Here is a 19,863-nt window from a genome sequence, read left to right as displayed (position 1 = left end):
AGTCTATTAATCTGTTGTTTTCATTAGTCTATCAAACCGTCTACTGAGAACTTTCTCACATTTGCTACTCATTTTTATGGTTTTAGTTTAATCAAACTAAGGATTCAGGGGATTTCTGTCTCCACCAAGTCTAAAATCTGCCTCCCCCTTTCCCCCCTATCCCTTGTAGAAGTGGACCGTCCCATAGACCACTGCCAGAGGGGTACCAATAACTGCGACGTCCCAGAGCGGGCACGTTGTAGCTACACGGGGGCGTCCGCCTATATTTGCTCCTGTCTGTCCGGATTCGTGGGTGATGGTCATACTTGCCAGGGTAGGGTGACACTTAAACAGTTGTGTGTGTGTTTGAGGGTGCATGTTTAACTATTCTTGTGGGGACAAGAAGCCCAAAAAGAAAAATTGGACCAACTGGGGACATTTTGTTGGTCCTCACAAGGTCAAATCCTATTTCTAGGGGGTTTAGGGTTAAGGTTAGAATTAGTGTTAGGGTTAGGAGCTAGGGTTAGGTTTTTGGGTTACGGTTAGGGTTAGAGTTAGAGTTAGAGTACGGGTTAGGTTTAGGTTTAGGGGTTAGGGAAAACAGGATTTTGAATGGGACTGAATTGTGTGTCCCCACAAGGTTAGCTGTACAAGTGTGTGTGTGTGTGTGTGCTGTGTTATGCGTGCGTGCTGTGTGTGTGCGTGCGTGCTTGGTGGCAGCCTGTTTTCTGAGGTTGAAGCACTTTATTTTACTAATAAAATGATTCCATATCATTTGACTTAAATGATCTGAACTCACTCACGGGAACAATATTTGTCATCAGGTCTTAACCTTTTTTTATGTTTTATTTGTTAATAGGGGTGGATCAGCTTTAATATTGCAGGTAGATTGTAGCTTCCATCAATGTAATTATCTGCATCATTTTTTTTTTGTAAATATATGTACAGTACAAGTCAAAAGTTTGAACACCTAATTGTTCAAGGGTTTTTCTTTATTTTTACTATTTTCTACATTGTAGAATAATAGTGAAGACATCAAAACTGTGAAATAACACATATGGAATCACGTAGTAACAAAAAAAGTGTTAAACAAATCAAAAAGGATTTTATATTTGAGATTCTCCAAAGTATCGACCCGTTGCCTATCAGGTATCAAGGTAAGACCCAGATGCAGACCGTGTCGAAGCAACAATGTTTATTACAGCAACAGGGGCAAAGGAACAGGACGGCAGGCAGGCTCAGGGTGTAGTCAGGCAGAGGTCGGTAATCCAGAGGTGGGGCAAAGGTACATGACGGCAGGCAGGGGCAGGGGCAGGCAGAGTGGTCAGGTGGGTGGGTACAGGGTCAGGACAGGCAAGGGTCAAAAACCAGGAGGACGAGAAAAGAGAAACTGGAGAAAAGCAGGAGCTGACACAAACACTCTGGTTGGCTTGACAAACAAGGCGAACTGGCAACAGACGAACCGAGAACACCGGTATAAATACACAGGGGATAATGGGGAAGATGGGCGACACCTGGAGGGGTGTAGAGACAATCACAAAGACAGATGAAACAGATCAGGGTGTGACAGACATTGCCTTGATGACAGCTTTGCACACTCTTGGTATTCTTGGCATTAAGCTCAGGTCTACCCTGTTTTCATCCTTGAGATGTTTCTACAACTTGATTGGAGTCCACCTGTGGTAAATTCAATTGATTGGACATGATTTGGAAAAGCACACACCTGTCTATGTAAGGTCCCACAATTGTTAGTGCATGTCAGAGCAAAAACCAAGCCAGGAGGTCGAAGGAATTGTCCGTAGTGCTCCGAGACAGGATTGTGTCGAGGCACAGATCTGGGGAAGGGTACCAACAACATTTCTGCAATATTGAAGGTCCCCAAGAACACAGTGGCCTCCATCATTCTTAAATGGAAGAAGTTTGGAACCACAAAGACTCTTCCAAGAGCTGGCCCTCCGGCCAAACTGAGCAATTAGGGGAGAAGGGCCTTGGTCAGGGAGGTGACCAAGATCCCGGTTACAGGGCTCCAGAGATGGGAGAATCTTCCAGAAGGACAACCATCTCTGCAGCACTCCACTAATCAGGCATTTATGGTAGAGTGGCCAGATGGAAGCCACTCCTCCGTAAAAGGCACATGACAGCCTGCTTGGAGCTGTCCAAAAGGCACCTAAAGACTCTCAGAAACAAGATTCTCTGGTCTGATGAAACCAAGATTGAACTATTTGGCCTGAATGTCAAGCGTCACGTCTGGAGGACACCTGGCACCATCCTTACGGTGAAGCTTGGTGGTGGCAGCGTCATGCTGTGGGGATGTTTTTCAGGGTCAGGGACTGGGAGACTAGTCAGGATCGAGGGAAAGATGAACGGAGCCAAGTACAGAGAGATCCTTGGTGAAAACCTGTTCCAAGCACTCAGGACCTCAAACTGTGGCGAATGTTCAACGTCCAACAGGACAACGGCCCTAAGCACACAGCTAACACAATGCAGGAGTGGCATCAGGACAAGTCTCTGAATGTCCTTGAGTGGCCCAGCCAGAGCCCGGACTTGAACCCGATCAAACATCTTTGGAGAGACCTGAAAATAGCTGTGCAGCGACACTCCCCATCCAGCCTTGAGCGCTTGAGAGGATTTGCAGAGATGAATGGGAGAAACTCCCCAAATACAGGTGTGCCAAGCTTGTAGCGTCGTACCCAAGAAGACTCGAGGCTGTAATCGCTGTCAAAGGTGCTTCAGCAAAGTACTGAGTAAAGGGTCTGAATACTTATGTACATTTGATATTTTAGTTTTTTAGTTTTTACAAATTTGCAAACATTTCTAAAAACCTGTTTTCACCACTTTATTTTAAGAATGTGAAATGTCCTAATAAAAGTTGAGAGAAGGATTTATTTCAGCTTTTATTTCTTTCATCACATTCCCAGTGGGTCAGAAGTTTACATACACTCAATTAGTATTTGGTAGCATTGCCTTTAAATTGTTAAACTTGGGTCAAACATTTTGGGCAGCCTTCCACAAGCTTCCCACAAGCTTGATGGGTGAATTTTGGCCCAAGCCTCCTGACAGAGCTGGTGTAACTGAGTCAGGTTTGTAGGCCTCCTCAAACACGCTTTTTCAGTTCTGCCCACACATTTTCTATAGGATTGAGGTCAGGGCTTTGTGATGGCCACTCCAGTACCTTGACTTTGTTGTCCTTAAACCATTTTGCCACAACTTTGGAAGTATGCTTGGGGTCATTGTCCATTTGGAAGACCCATTTGCGGCCAAGCTTTAACTTCCTGACTGATGTCTTGAGATGTTGCTTCAATATATCCACATAATTTCCCCTCCTCATGATGCTATCTATTTTGTGAAGTGCACCAGTGCCTCCTACAGCAAAGCACCCGCACAACATGATGCTGCCACCCCCGTACTTCACGGTTGGGATGGTGTTCTTCGGCTTGCAAGCCTCCCCCTTTTTCCTTCAAACATAATGATGGTCATTATGGCCAAAACGTTATATTTTTGCTTCATCAGACCAGAGGACATTTCTCCAAAAAGTACGATCTTTGTCCCCATGTGCAGTTGCAAACCGTAGTCTGGCTTTTTTATGGTGGTTTTGGAGCAGTGGCTTCTTCCTTGCTGAGCGACCTTTCAGGTTATGTTGATATAGGACTCGTTTCACTGTGGATATAGAGACTTTTGTACCTGTTTCCTCCAGCATCTTCACAAGGTAATTTGCTGTTGTTCTAGGATTGATTTGCACTTTTTGCACCAAAGTACGTTCATTTCTAGGAGACAGAACGCGTCTCCTTCCTGAGCGGTATGACGGTTACGTGGTCCCATGGTGTTTATACTTGTGTACTATTGTTTGTACAGATGAACGTGGTACCTTCAGGCGTTTGGAAATTGCTCCCAAGGATGAACCAAACTTGTGGAGGTCTACAATTTCTTTTCTGAGTACTTGGCTGATTTCTTTTGATTTTCTCATGATGTCTAGCAAAGAGGCACTGAGTTTGAAGGTAGGCCATGAAATACATCCACAGGTACACCTCCAATTGACTCAAATGATGTCAATTAGCCTATCAGAAGCTTCTAAAGCCATGACATAATTTTCTGGAAATGTCCAGGCTGTTTAAAGGCACAGTCAACTTAGTGTATGTAAACCTCTGACCCACTGGAATTGTGATACCGTGAATTATAAGTGAAATAATCTGTCTATAAACAATTGTTGGAGTAATTAGTTGTGTCATGCACAAAGTAGAACCGACTTGCCAAAACTATAGTTTGTTAACAAGAAATTTGTGGAGTGGTTGAAAAACTAGTTTTAATGACTCCAACCTAAGTGTATGTGAACTTCCGACTTCAACTGTATATAACATTCTATTGGTTTCAAGAATATTGTACAATAATTTAAATGGAAAAATTCTAAGTTTTGAATCCGGCTAATAACGGTCCTCTGAGTGTATAATTTCTTTGGGGGTGTACCTCCACTGTTATGCCATCCAGCCCTGGAGTTTTCCCAGACTTAAACACTTGAATTGCATCAAGAAGTTCTTCCTCTGTAATTTGGCCTTCACATTAGTCTTTCTGTACAACTGTTTATTTTACATTATTAATAGAAAATAAATCCATACAGTTAAATTTGGTTAGTGGAGATGGAGGAGACTGAAACGAAAATATGCTTAAAGTACTTCATTTCCTTTTTCAAAATATTGTTTGGTGAATCATGGGTGACTGTCATTTGTGACAAGTTTCAGTAAATTCTTTTTGGCATCATGTTGAAGATAAAAAATTATTTGGTGCATTTTTCTCCATATTCCATCCAGTTCGCTTTATTTTTTATAATATATTACACATGATCTTTCTTGAACAAGTTCCTCCATTACTTTTTGTTTTTCTTCTAACTTATTCTGAGCCTCTTATGGTTAAGTTTTTATTGCTATCTATCTGTTCTGTTAGTCCTTCCATTTCCTTTGTTAATATGGACTCTTTTGACCGAAATTGCTTTTGAGTACTGAATTTCATGGCCCCTAAAGGCACATTTAAAAGTGTCCCATACAATAAGGGGATCGGCTGTACCTGTGTTATGTCGGGAAAAGTCAGTTATAATTTCTTCTGTCCTAGTTAAAAACAAGTTATCATCCAATCGCACACGTGTAAATTCTGTAAGAGTAATATATATGCCAATTATTTGATGGTCTGACCGCATTCTGTCCCCTATAAACACTTTTTATACTTTTGGTGCCAGAGAGAATGACATAAGAAAGTAGTCAAGACGACTAGCTTTATTGAGCCTCCGCCATGTATATCTCACTAGGTCAGGATATTTAAGCCTCCATATATCCAATAGTTCCAATATATCCATGACATTCTTGATTTCCTTAAGGGTGATAGTTTGAAGTGTGATTTCTTTTACGGTCCTTAGAGGTATTTAAAACCGTATTATAATCTCCCACCATAATAGTCTTGTATTGCTTGTAGGGTTGATCAATTATTATATATATTTTCAAAGAAGCGTGGATCATCATTATTTGGAGTTAAGGAGCTATATCTGTTTATGGTCCAATAACATATTTAAAATCATCCATGTACCTAGAGGATCTGTTTGGACAATTTGCACATTTGGATCAAAATTACTGTTAATTAATATCATCACCATTTTAAATTTCTTTGCCCATGGGTGAAATATATTTTGCCGCCCCAGTCCTTTTTCCACACAACTTCATCTAAAATTGTTGAATGAGTTTCCTGTAAACACTAGATATTATATTCCTTCTCATTATTTCTTCTTATTATCTGTTACACCATTACAATTATAACTGGCTATACTTATTTCACAATTTACCATAATGAGATACAAGTTTCAAATCTAAACTCAGCAAAAAAAGAAACGTCCCTTTTTCAGGATCCTGTCTTTCAAAGATAATTCGTAAAAATCCAAATAACTTCACAGATCTTCATTGTAAAGGGTTTAAACACTGTTTCCCATGCTTGTTCAATGAACCATAAACAATGAATGTACATGCACCTGTGGAACGGTCGTTAGAAACTAACAGCTTACAGACGGTAGGCAATTAAGGTCGCAGTTATGAAAACTTAGGACACTAAAGAGGCCTTTCTACTGACTCTGAAAAACACCAAAAGAAAGATGCCCAGGGTCCCTGCTCATCTGTGTGAACGTGCCTTAGGCATGCTCCAAGGAGGCATGAGGACCGCAGATGTGGCCAGGGCAATAAATTGCAATGTCCGTACTGTGAGACGCCTAAGACAGCGCTACAGGGAGACAAGACGGACAACTGATCGTCCTCGCAGTGGCAGACCACGTGTAACAACACCTGCACAGGATCGGTACATCCGAACATCACACCTGCGGGACAGGTAGAGGATGGCAACAACAACTGCCCGAGTTACACTGGGAACGCACAATCCCTCCATCAGTGCTCAGACTGTCCGCAATAGGCTGAGAGAGGCTGGACTGAGGTCTTGTAGGCCTGTTGTATGGCAGGCTGTAATGTAACAAAATGTGGAAAAAGTTGCTGGACCAGACAGGACTGGAAAAAAGTGCTCTTCACTGATGAGTCACGGTTTTGTCTCACCACTGGTGATGGTCGGATTCGCGTTTATCGAGGTGGAGGGTCCGTCATGGTCTGGGGCGGTGTGTCACAGCATCATCGGACTGAGCTTGTTGTCATTGCAGGCAATCTCAACGCTGTGCGTTACAGGGAAGACATCCTCCTCCCTCATGTGGTACCCTTCCTGCAGGCTCATCCTGACATGACCCTCCAGCATGACAATGCCACCAGCCATCCTGCTCGTTCTGTGCATGATTTCCTGCAAGACAGGAATGTTAGTGTTCTGCCATGGCCAGCGAAGAGCCCGGATCTCAATCCCATTGAGCACGTCTTGGACCTGTTGGATTGGAGGGTGAGGGCTAGGGCCATTCCCCCCAGAAATGTCCAGGAACTTTCAGGTCCCTTGGTGGAAGAGTGGGGTAACATCTCACAGCAAGAACTGGCAAATCTGGTGCAGTCCACGAGGAGGAGATGCACTGCAGAACTTAATGCAGCTGGTGGCCACACCAGATACTGACTGTTACTTTTGATTTTGACCCCCCCTTTGTTCAGGGACACATTATTCCATTTCTGTTAGTCACATGTCTGTGGATCTTGTTCAGTTTATGTCTCAGTTGTTGAATCTTATGTTCATACAAATACATGTTAATTACATGTTAAGTTTGCTGAAAATTAACACAGTTGACAGTGAGAAGACATTTTTTTATTCATCATAAAATAATATATAATTTTGTTTATTTATCATAATATATGTGTGTAAACTCACCATTAAAAAGTACCATAAAGATTGAGTGTCCGTAGCTATACCATGATATTTGCATTGCTACTAAGTAAACCTCCAATTGTTCCCCACAATTCCACCCGCTAAAACCCCTCCCCGTCCCAAGATGGGTTGTCATCCCAGTGACCGGCAGACCACCCCCGTCACTCCGGATCCCAGGGACCCCGAAAGACCTGGACCCATCCTTCGAAAAGAGCACACAGTGCCACCTACAGAACAGGCATGCAAAATTGAGCAAAAATCAGGAGATTTGTTTAACTTTCTCAAGTCCTTGGTGATGGAGATCAGATATACTACCCCCTTCCTCTGGAAACACACACTCGCTGGTCTCCAATTGTGACCATTTCCTCAAGCATCTCTGTGCAGTCAGACCTCTGATTATTTTGTACCACCAGGTCCACAATAATATGCCCCCTCTCTGATTGTCCGAGTGTAACCCCCCCCCTCCATGAGTTACTGCAGATGTATCTCGACTTGCCTTTGTAGCCCTTGTCTAGTTACTAGGCCATATTAGAATAGTATACGTTACTGTCCATCATGCAAAATAAAGTTGTCTTTTGCTTTTCTTGGAACCCCCCAGACACCACAGAAACACACAAACCCTTCAGCTTAAAAAAACAGACTATGTCTTCTCTCTAAACTCTCCACTGGGTCTCTCTATGTTGGACCCTCTGAGTACTTCTCGTTGTAATGCACCCACACTGGGGCCCCTGCGAGAGGAAATGTATCCACCTGGACAGGAAATGCAAACAACCCGGCCCTACAGCTGGGGAGCTCGTTGGTAATGCGTTTTATTCATCCATCCATCCCTGTATGTCTTATTTTCCCTCGTCCAATGCAACATGGCCCACCACCAAACGAAAGCAGTAGGAATTTCCATATGTCCTTGTGGATTTGTAGAACTCCTTTTTCATTTGTTGACCTTAGAGTAGACTTTAGAGGTTGAGGTAGTGAGCTGGGTGTGTTACATCCAAGTTGCAGCCAAAGAATGGTATCCCTGACCTTATCGAACGCTAAGCTTCAACACGTGTACACAGTACTTCAGTTATGCAGATACAATGTTTTATTGACTGTACTTTTCTAAAGAATGATGTTTCTTTCCCCATCTAACACCATTACATAACACAGTATGTGACATGTCATGAATGTATGTTTCACATTTAGATACTTTATATAGTAGTGCAATACCAATACTTTTTGTATTTTTATAGCAGGATTTAATATTCACATTCCAATTGACTGTGTATATTTCAGCTATATATAAAAATATTTTGATACCTTATTTTCAGTTGAATTATCATCTGTGTCCTTATTGTTTCTCATTGACTGTTGTTCGACTGTTGTTCCTCACACACACAGACATTGACGAGTGCGAGCAAGGTCGCTGTCACCGGGACGCCGTCTGTTATAACTCTCAGGGCTCCTTCACCTGTCAGTGCCGCCCTGGTTTCCATGGCGACGGCTTCCAGTGTGCCCCTGGCTCCCCAGGTAGGTAACCCCTGGGCTTTTTGGTGTAAATAAACCCCCTTTTCAAACCCCAAGTTGTGTGAGAGGAGTTCTTCTCAGGGTCATGGTCATTTGGAATCAAACAGAAGTTTGATCCCCGGTCAAGTCATACCAATGACTCTAAAAATGGGTGAATCTGCAGTTCAAACACCCGGCCAGTGCTTTGGTAAATAGCTCAGGGATGGGGCTGGAGAAATGTAACCATTCTCAAGTGTATAGATGGAGCTATGGATGCAAGAACTGACCATCCATGACATCAAAATTATACTTTTAACCTATGTTTTAAAGCGATACATTGTTTGTTTAAAATTACAATGTTTGCAAACATTGGAGTAAAATAAGCGTATATTTTGGGTTCTGATGGGGTATGGCAGTTGAAATAAGTTCATGAGACATTTATAAGTTGTGATGTGTAGATTGGCCCTTTAAGGAAATGGACAGGGGGTGTACATTAAGCTGCCTCATGCTGCAGAAACAGGATATAGGCTCCTACCCAGTGGGCCATTTTGTCTCAGACAAGGCTACTGATACTTATAAGTTAAACAGCAGCCAGAGGCAGTGTAGTCCAAAATGTGCAAGGGAAGTCAAGAGACATGCATTCAGAAGGAACCTCTAAATTGTACGGCTATGTCCGGAAGTATCTAAATAGTGTACATTGCATGGGTATAGTTCGAGCTCTCATCAGACATCTTCCGCCACTCAAAACATTAGGATTCGCGTAGTTTTACTTTTCTGTCTTAGTGCCAACAGCTGGAACATGTGAAGCTCCTAACAGTATAGTTTGGTTTAGAGGGAGGGGGGACGGGGGAGAGGGGAGAGGGAGGCGGGGGAGCAAGACAGATTTGTTATCAAAGGAAAGCATAATATACCAGAGACAAACTGTTTATATTGAACGTCCACACAAGCTATAGTGGGCTAAACAGTATATACAGTGCATTTTATTAATGTAGGTCTGTTCGCTAAGTTAAACAAGTCTATCAGTGTTGCGTCATCGCCTGGCACCAATAGAAAGTTATTTAATCATGGAACGCTCCCAGCATGGTAGAACATGGATTGAGGCGAAGGCCGGAACAGTGTGTACTTCCACAAGACAGATATAAGACTATATGAGACTGCTAAAATATGGAACTGTTAGGGGGAGGGAGGAGGGATGAAGGGTGTGTGTGCGTGTGCTTCGGGGTTCTGAAACTCACTCTGAACTGAGTGTCTGTTGGTTTCTGGTGTGCCTTGACCACATGTTCCCCTCTTCCCTCCCCCCTTGAATGACATTTAAAGGTTGACATTTGACACGGCATCCTTCCTGTGCGGGGATGGGTATAACAACACACAGATGTTATGTAGGGAGGATAAAGGAATGGAAAGGGGAGGTTGGTGTTGATACATAACATACGATCCCCGTTCAGAAAGACCAACATAGCTGCTCATTCTCCATACAAATAGCCGCCGTATATTTGGGAATATATGGGTATGTGTATTCAAGTGTTCCATTATTTTTCTATAGGCTGCAGCTTTCATGTCATGTACTGGAGCCTTGGGTGTTTGTGAGTTGGCATCCTTCTCAGATGTTACCGCTTTGTTCAAGTCCAATCCAGGTGTCAACTGCATGTATGTACGCTAATTATACCTCCTTCTCCTCTGCCTCCAGTTTTGTCATATTTTGTACAAGCCTTCTGAAAAGGGGATTCATTTTGTCCTCCTTTGTATGAACTTATACTTGTAGTACACACTGTAGTGCCTGGACCCTGTGAGAGTTGACCTGGTTGTCTTCCTCTCGTCTCGACGGTTCACGACCGTCTGACGAAAACTGTTCAGTTTCCATCGTTGACTAGTTGTCTTTATTTTGGGGGCTTTTGTTGATTGTTGCAGCCAGACGTTGTGCATAGCGCAGATTGTATGTTCCGGCTGTTTGAGATTGTTATGACTAGTCTGTGGTTAACCAGACAGATACCCTGGGGATAAGTCTTTCAGTGAGACACTATATTCCAGATGTCACCGTGTCCCCTATGTCAGATTTACGGGACTGCAAAAATATTCTACATTGAATCATATGCTCATCGGCTCTCTCCTTATTCCATGTTTTCCATATTAGTAGTGGGCAAGTAACTTTAGTTTTGAACTGCCATGTGCCATGTAGTACAGTAAGGCAATTATATTTAAACCAAAGCTATATAGCGCTTTAAAAAAAAAAAGAAGCAATTTCTTAAAAACCTTTCTAAAAGACATGTAGGTTCATTTTTATTTTCTTAATTTCCTCTATTTCTTTTATTACTTCTCTCATTGTCATCTTTCTGTTTTATTCCAGAGCTTGAGAAGACGCAGTGCGAGCGAGACAGAGAAAGCATCCAGGTCTCTTCCAACACAGGCTCGTTTTCCTTCTTCCGCCCACGCCCCGCCGTCAGTCAGTACGTTCCTACCTGCGACCAGCATGGTGCCTACGAGCCCACCCAGTGCCACGGTAGCATTGGGCAGTGCTGGTGTGTGGACGGCAATGGTCAGGAGATCCCCAACACTAGAACTGGCCCCGACCAAAGACCTTTGTGTGAGTGACTGCCTCAAAAGGTGGACGGGCCGATTGGTCATCCTTGGCTTTTACCTTAAATCAAATCAAATCAAATTGTATTTGTCACATACACATGGTTAGCAGATGTTAATGCGAGTGTAGCGAAATGCTTATGCTTCTAGTTCCGACAATGCAGTAATAACCAACAAGTAATCTAACCTAACAATTCCACAACTACTACCTTATACGCACAAGTGTTAAGGGATAAAGAATATGTACATAAAGATATGTAATGAAACCTAAGATTACCTGGGGTACCAATGTAAGAAATAACACATAACAAAAACAAAATACTGCATAGTTTCCTAGGAACGCGAAGCGAGGCGGCCATCTCTGTCGGCGCCGGAAGTAGACAAGACTTAATATTCATATTCAACATATTCATGCATTCATAGCACTCATGTCTATTCCATTACACTCAACATTTGTACCCGTATGCTAAATAAAAATACAGTAGGAACCCACTGGGCACATACTGGTTGAATTAACATTGTTTCCACGTCATTTCAACAACAAAAATGATATGTGATGACATTAAATCAACGTGAAAAACTGATTGGATTTGCAAAAAATAATCAAAGTAAAGTAACTTTTAACCTAAATTCAATGGCATGGTTGAAAGTTTTGTTGATTTCGCATTTAAATCAGGTTAGTTGAAAACTCAATCATATATAAACCAAAACTAGATGTTGATAGGACGTCTGTTCCCAGTGGGAAATGTAATTTCAGTTGTCCTCCCTTGACAGGTATTGACCAGGGAGTGATTCCTCCCCCGATCGGACCCACCACCAGGCCAGATGTCTCTCCTGTGGCCCCAGGGACCCACCTGCTGTTTGCCCAGAGCGGGAAGATCGAGCACATCCCTCTGGACGGATACAGCATGAACAAAGGGGAGGCCAAAGCCCTGCTTCACCTGCCTGTGAGGCTCCACATTGACACACCTCAACTCACCTCACATTATCTCAAACAGAAAGTCAGATAGCTACTCATTCAGTCAATAACTGCACATCACTCACTACAAGCAACTGAGGGAAGTTACTTATTGACTCACAAATGTTAACTCACTCACTCTCTTCTCGAGTGAGAGATTCACTCAGTCAGTAAGTCACTCCTCTGTAAGCCCCGGCATACCACACTTTGTTAAGATGGCCGCTCACCAGATGGCCAGAGCTGTCTTCTCAGACTTAGGTTGAATGAAAAGAGGGGGATTTGCTAATCTCTTGCTCGCATATCAGATGTTTCCTTTAACCGGACTGAGAGTGCGTTGATGGGTGTTGTGGGTCCACGCACCCACTCTCTGGAATGTCCCAAATGCCACTTGAACAATCTCCTGATTGTGTGAGTTGACCATCCATACTCGTCCTCAGGCTTTTCTTCTTTCTTCTCACGAGCGTGGAATGGTCTGGCAGAACATGTAACTGGACATACAGAGGGATTCTTCCCCATAAAAGCTTCAATTGTTTGGCGAGTCGCATTCTGCCATTTTGAAATGTAATGTTACATTATGTACTTCTTATGTCATTTGGTTGAACCCCATCTGTGAAATGAATGGGGTGAGATATTATCACTGTTAAAGTAGTTCCTGTTCTGCTTGCAACATCAATGTGACAATCTAGTTAAAACAATTTATTACATTATAAATTGTTCTCTTGCTGTGAACAGGGGCTCTATTGAGTGTGTGTGACATCCTATATTCTGACATTTGCATGGTTTCCAATTAGCAGTTAAGAAGGGAAAAAAGAAGGGCATTTGATTTTTTTTAGTGCCAGGCCAGCTACACACACTACTATGGTGCAAAGTGCATCGGATGATTGGTCTTTTCAATGTGACAATGTGTTTGTATCTGTCCCGATCTAAATAAACCATTAATCAATAAAACCCTCTGTCTTTATGTGTTGCTCCCAGGACAGAGTGGCGATCGCCGTGGCCTACGACTGTGTGGAGAAGATGGTGTACTGGACGGACATTACAGGGCCCTCCATCAGCAAGGCCAGCCTGAAAGGAGGAGACATAATTTCTCTCGTCACAACAGGTGAGCAGTACACAGGTCTCAGGCCAGTCTGGAGAGAAGAGACACCATCTCTCTTGTCACAACAGGTGAGCACTGCACAGGTCTGAGGTCAGCCTGTAGGGAGGAGAAACCATGTCTCTCGTCACAACAGCTTTAGTACACAGGTCTCAGGCCAGTCTGGAGGGAGGAGACACACTCTCTCGTCACAACAGGTGAGCGGTACACTGGTCTGAGATCATTTCAAACCTAGCTAGCATGGTCCATGAAATGCATCAAGAATGGTAATAGTTAACTTTTAATTTATCATGTTTTATTTCTCTTAATTTATCTTTATAAAGGCTTTACATGTGGGTATAATGTGTAAACAAAAACACATCTGCGATCTGTCTATCCATCAAAAGTTCCATTCATTTCATCTTTTGACATGTGTGAAACAACACGGACAAATGGCAGATTGCCATCCATTGTTTTGGTAGTCTTTCAATGTTCACTATATATCCAAAAGTATGTGGACACCCCTTCAAATTAGTGGATTCGGCTATTTCAGCCACACCCTTTGCTGACAGGTGTATAAAATCGAGCACACGGCCAAGTAATCTCCATTGACAAACATTGGCAGTAGAATGGCCTTACAGAAGAGCCTTACAATGACTTTCAATGTGGCACCGTTATAGGATGCCACCATTCCAACAAGTACGTTTGTCAAATTTCTGCCCTGCTAGAGCTGCCCCGGTCAGCTCTAGTAGCAACAACGGCTCAGCCGTAAAGTGGTAGGCCACACAAGCTCACAGAACAGGACTGCCGAGTGCTGAAGCACGTAACACTCACTAGCGAGTTCCAAACTGCCTCTGGAAGCAACGTCATCACAAGAACTGTTCGTCGGGAGCTTCATGAAATGGGTTTCCATGGCCAAGCAGATGCACACAAGCCTAAGATCACCATGCGCAATGCCAAGCGTCGACTGGAGTGGTGTAAAGCTATCCGCCATTGGACTCTGGAGCAGTGGAAACGTGTTCTCAGGAGTGATGAATCACGCTTCACCATCTGGCAGTCCGACGGACAAATACCTGCCCGAATGCATAGTGCCCACTGTAAAGTTTGGTGGAGGAGGAATAATGGTCTGGGGCTATTTTTCATGGTTCGGGCTAGGCCCCTTAGTTCCAGTGAAGGGAAATTTTAACGCTACAGCATACAATGACATGCTAGATGATTCTGTGCTTCCAACTTTGTGGTAACAGTTTGGGGAAGGCCCTTTCCTGTTTCAGCATGACAATGCCTCCATACACAGAGCAAGAGCAAAAATGATATGTTGAGATCTGTGTGGAAGAACTTGACTGGCCTGCACACAGCCCTGACCTCAACCCCATCAAACACCTTTGGGATTAATTGAAACGCTGACTGTGAGCCATCTCTAATTACCCAACATCAGTGCCCGACCTCACTAATGCTCTTGTGGCTGAATGGAAGCAAGTCTCTGCGGCAATGTTCCAAATTCTAGTGGAAAGCCTTCCCAGAAGAGTGGAGGCTTTTATAGCAGCAAAGGAGGGACCAACACCATATTAATGCCCATGATTTTGGAATGAGATGTTCAACGAGCAGGTGTCCACATACTTTTGACAATGTAGTGTCCCCCAGGGATGGAAATAAAGCTTGCCTAAGGATAGTATTTTTTATATTGGGCTTGTAGAAAATGTGACCAACTAGCTTGCTGTCTATTGAAATGTTCTCTTCTGAAAGATTTTGGACCCGGGCTTGTAGGAATTGCAGTCTACTACCCCAGCTGGCCAGTGCCCCAACTCCTTAAGTTCCATCCCTGATGACTCCCATAGAAAATCAGCAGTTTCTGTCTGATCTAGGCGTAATGATGTCCTCCTCCTCTCTTCCTTAGACCTGGAGAGTCCAGAGGGTTTGGCTATCGACTACCTGGCCCGACTAATGTTCTGGACGGACTCCATGAAGGACAGGATTGAGGTGGCCAAACTGGACGGAAGCCAGCGCCGTGTCCTCTTCGACACCGACCTGGTCAACCCTCGGCCCATCGTCGCTGACCCCTCCTATGGGTACGTGTTTTTGGACAATGTCTGAGTGATTCCTTTGATGAAAATGTGTGATTAAATAAGCAGTTAGTTCTTTGTGCTGAAGATATATTGTCCTTAACCGCTAAGGCCTGGAACGATTTCGCTAGCGAATCTGGCAGGTTAGCCTTTTCATGGTTTCAATAGCATAATGTAGGTTTGACAACACAAATCACCAGTGCTGTGTTCCTTTTAAAGCTGTTGGTTTAAAAATATGGTTCTAAGTATCGTGCCAGGAACATGTTTTCTCTGGCTTGTTGTCCAGACGACTCTACTGGGCAGACTGGAATAGAGACGGGCCCAAAATTGAGATGTCTAACATGGACGGAACCGACAGGACGGTCTTAGTTAAGGACGACCTGGGGCTGCCCAACGGCCTGACATACGACCCTGAGAGCCAGCAGCTGTGCTGGGCCGATGCTGGTAAGAGGCTATGCTAAACATAACACTATCGATGCTGGTAAGAAGTTACGAAAAACATGCTAACACTATCTGTAAAAAGCTATGCTAAACGTGCTTACACTATTGATGTTGTTGAGAAGGTATGCTAAAAATGCTAACACTAGTGGTGCTGGTAATAAACTATGCTAAACATGCTAACCATATCGTTTCTGGTAAAGACGCTACACTAAACATGCTAACACTATTGATATCGTGAGCTAAACATGCTATGTAGCAATCCATGAGAAAATCCCACTCTACTGAGGCAGTTCAGATGACTCAGTTAGTTGGAGCATGGTGCTAGCAGCAGGGATGTTGGTTTGACAGCTGCATGTTCTCTTTTACCTTTACAGGTACTCGTAAGGTACAGTGTATGGACCCCAACGGTAGGAACCGTAGGACTATTGTGGAGGGGATTCAGTATCCCTTCGCCATCGTATCCCATGGGAGGAACCTTTACTACACTGACTGGAGAAGGTATGATCACCTGGGCCCGGTTTCCCAAAAGCATCTTAAGGCTAAGTTCATTGGTTGAACCTTTGTAGGAGCATCGTTAAATCTCCAAGCTGTTTCCCAAAACTATTTTTTACTAAAGTTGCACTTGAAAATGCTTGTTATTTACTGACAGCCCTTCTGTAGATTCTCCTACTATACACATAAAATCTCTGCTATACATAGAGACAGATAGGCCTAAACATTTTTATTCTGTGTGACTGACGATAACTGCAGAACGAAGTTGACTACAAATATAAAGTCGCCAATGTCTTTGCAATTGTTACAAACATAGGGAAGGATAAAAAGATGAAGAACAGAAAACAGAGATGACTGCATTAAAATAGAAATACTGTAGGTCTAGACCTACAGGCTACATATCCCTATATATTTAAATCATATAAAAATAAATTCCATGATCAATAATTTGAGTTCTAATTTGCTAATTGTCAGCTACTGTCTGTAATTTTTGCCTAAATATATTTCATGATGTGTAACTAAGCATTTCACTGCACCTTTCATACTGTGTACATGACCTTTCATAAGCTGTGTACATGACGAATACAATTTCATTTGCTTAATTAATTTATTCATACACACCTATTTCACGAGCATGCATACATTTCCCATTACTTACAATGCTCGGATTTGTATACACCAGGCCAGTATATTGCCCCATTTTCAAAAGATTAATGAAAATAAATAAAAAACCTTGGCAATGAATGATAGAAAGGATTCTTGTCATGTAGAATTTAGATTTTCATGCTAGTCAAAAGAGTAAGCCTTCAAAAGAATGGTAGTAGACTTCATAGTTATGAGTACGAGGTGTTTCTTCATTAGCCATTTGAAACAGTACTGTTTATTTAAAAACACGAGTGTCTCATAAATGTCTTAAGTTTGTTTAATGCCAATGTTTAGGCAGCAGCGACTGTTTAGAGAATATTTTGATAATGTTGTTTGCTGTTGCCAGGGAGGCGGTGGTAGCCGTGGACCGCACAACGGACAGAGAGACGGACGAGTTTCTGCCACAGAAGCGTTCGCGAGTGTATGGCATTGCCACGACCCCAACTCAATGCCCACAAGGTAAGCCTCCTCACACTTCCTCACTCTCTCAATAGCCTTGGTTTGCATCCCAAATGTCATCCTATTGGCTCTGGTCAAAATAAGTACACTGTATAGGGAATAGGGTGCCATTTGGGGATAGTCGAGGTCATTGGTCACCAACCCTTTCTGAGTCAAGATCACTTTCGTAGTCAAAAAGTAAGCCGAGATCGACCTGTCAGATATAAAATAAACATGACTTAAAAAATGTAACAATCTAATAAAAACTGTTCTGTAAGAATGAGGTTTGTGCTGTAGGCCTAATACATTATTACAGCATATTGGCTACAGTTTATGTACACTTAGGTTGGAGTCATTAACTCCTTTTTCAACCCCTCCACAAATTTCTTTTTAACAAACTATAGTTTTGGCAAGTCGGTTAGCACATCTACTTTGTGCATGACACAAGTAATTTTTCCAACAATTGTTTACAGACAGATTATTTCACTTATAATTCACTGTATCACAATTCCAGTCGGTCAGAAGTTTACATACACTAAGTTGACTGTGCCTTTAAACAGCCTGGAAAATTCCAGAAAATTATGTCATGGCTTTAGAAGCTTCTGGTAGGTTAATTGACATAATTTGAGTCAATTGGAGGTGTACCTGTGGATGTATTTCAAGGCCTAGCTTCAAACTCAGTGCCACTTTGATTGACATCACGGGAAAATCAAAAGAAATCAGCCAAGTCCTCAGAAAAAACATTGTAGACCTCCACAAGTCTGGTTCATCCTTGGGAGCAATTTCCAAATGCCTGAAGGTACCACGTTCATCTGTACAAACAATAGTACGCAAGTATATACACCATGGGACCACGCAGCCGTCATACCGCTCAGGAAGGAGACGCGTTCAGTCAGGAAGTTAAAGCTTGGTCGCAAATGGGTCTTCCAAATGGACAATGACCCCAAGCATACTTCCAAAGCTGTGGCAAAATGGCTTAAGACAACAAAGTCAAGGTATTGGAGTGGCCATCACAACGCCTTGACCTCAATCCCATAGAAAATGTGTGGGCAGAACTGAAAAAGCGTGTGGGAGCAAGGAGGCCTACAAACCTGACTCAGTTACACCAGCTCTGTCAGGAGGAATGGGCCAAAATTCACCCAACTTATTGTGGGAAGCTTGTGGAAGGCTACCCGAAATGTTTGAACCAAGTTAAACAATTTAAAGGCAATGCTACCAAATACTAATTGAGTGTATGTAAACTTCTGACCCACTGGGAATGTGATGAAAGAAATAAAAGCTGAAATAAATCACTCTACTATTATTCTGACATTTCGCATTCTTAAAATAAAGTGGTGATCCTAACTGTCCTAAAACAGAAAATTTTACTCTGATTAAATGTCAGGAATTGTGAAAAACTGAGTTTAAATGTATTTGACTAAGGTGTATGTAAACTTCCGACTTCAACTGTACCTACTGCTGCTTTTGGTGGGATTTGCTCTATTTATTCAGACCACATGTAGTGTGCATTTGATTTCAAAGTACAATTTAAAGTGCAATTGTGCCAAATAACTAGAAACTCCTGTAAGTGATGGTAATGTTATCCAAATGTCACCCGCAGCGTATAACTACTGCTCGAACAACGGAGGCTGTTCACACCTTTGTCTACCTCGCCGCGGCGGCTTCACCTGCCGGTGCCCAGACGTGGTGGACGAAAGCTGTGTGGAGAGGAACTTGTGAGGACTGAAGAGAGAATAGTAGATTATCCTCCTAACTGCACAAAGGGGTTGTGACACGTGTACCTTCCAACTTCCTCTTTATAGGAAGAATGATAAGCTGTATCCGGTTGGCGGTTACTCTGTGGCCCAAATCCATTCAGATTGCTAGGCCTGTACTGCTCAGTTTCTTGTTGATTCCCCTCTGGCAGATCTGAGAGTATTGGGTAGTTTGTAAGGATATGATAGCGATCTCTACTGTAGTTCTCTGGTTAGTTAGGTGGCGTTGCTATCCTATTGCTTACACCTATCTAGTCCTTTGACCTTGTTACGGTGTGTATTTGAAATCTCCAAAATTATTTTGCCATTATTTTCTGATCCATTTGATAAAAAGTCTCATTGTATTTTTTTGTATTGTAAATAAATACCTGAAATATAGACGTATTATCTGAAGTACACGTTTCGATTGGTGCTCTCGATGACCAGTTATAGCTGATTATTACTGTGAAGGTGTACAGATTGTTGGGCGTAATGCCAGGTTGTTGGTGTTTGGCTGCCACAAGCCTATCTGGAGAGAAGTTGGCCCATCGCCTTTTGATGAGCTCATTCTCCCCTTGAGAGGGTTGACAGGCCACCATAGGAGTGTTACGTAAGGTTAATGCGTGTTCTGTGTGTGCAGCTGTGCGGTGACTATGAGGAAAAAACAAGGACATT

At 42.8% G+C, this 19,863-nt stretch overlaps 1 protein-coding gene across 1 annotated transcript in view; it reads left to right on the top strand.

Annotated features, from left to right (window-relative positions):
• Positions 1-19,589, top strand: part of LOC120065331 (nidogen-1-like) — a 53,278-nt gene extending 33,689 nt beyond the window's left edge. Inside the window, exons 11-20 of the mRNA XM_039016245.1 lie at positions 170-313; positions 8,668-8,796; positions 11,117-11,353; positions 12,121-12,293; positions 13,280-13,406; positions 15,274-15,445; positions 15,726-15,883; positions 16,255-16,378; positions 17,364-17,476; positions 19,056-19,589. Of these exons, the coding sequence (XP_038872173.1) occupies positions 170-313; positions 8,668-8,796; positions 11,117-11,353; positions 12,121-12,293; positions 13,280-13,406; positions 15,274-15,445; positions 15,726-15,883; positions 16,255-16,378; positions 17,364-17,476; positions 19,056-19,174 (1,496 nt within the window). The 3' untranslated portion in view covers positions 19,175-19,589. The remainder of the gene's footprint in view (positions 1-169; positions 314-8,667; positions 8,797-11,116; positions 11,354-12,120; positions 12,294-13,279; positions 13,407-15,273; positions 15,446-15,725; positions 15,884-16,254; positions 16,379-17,363; positions 17,477-19,055) is intronic.
• The last annotated feature ends 274 nt before the right edge of the window (positions 19,590-19,863 follow it).

This window comes from Salvelinus namaycush, chromosome 2 (assembly GCF_016432855.1).
Source record: "Salvelinus namaycush isolate Seneca chromosome 2, SaNama_1.0, whole genome shotgun sequence".
NCBI lineage: Eukaryota > Metazoa > Chordata > Actinopteri > Salmoniformes > Salmonidae > Salvelinus > Salvelinus namaycush.
The sequence above is the reverse complement of the archived record's forward strand: the minus strand, read 5'-3'. Positions and strand labels throughout refer to the sequence as shown.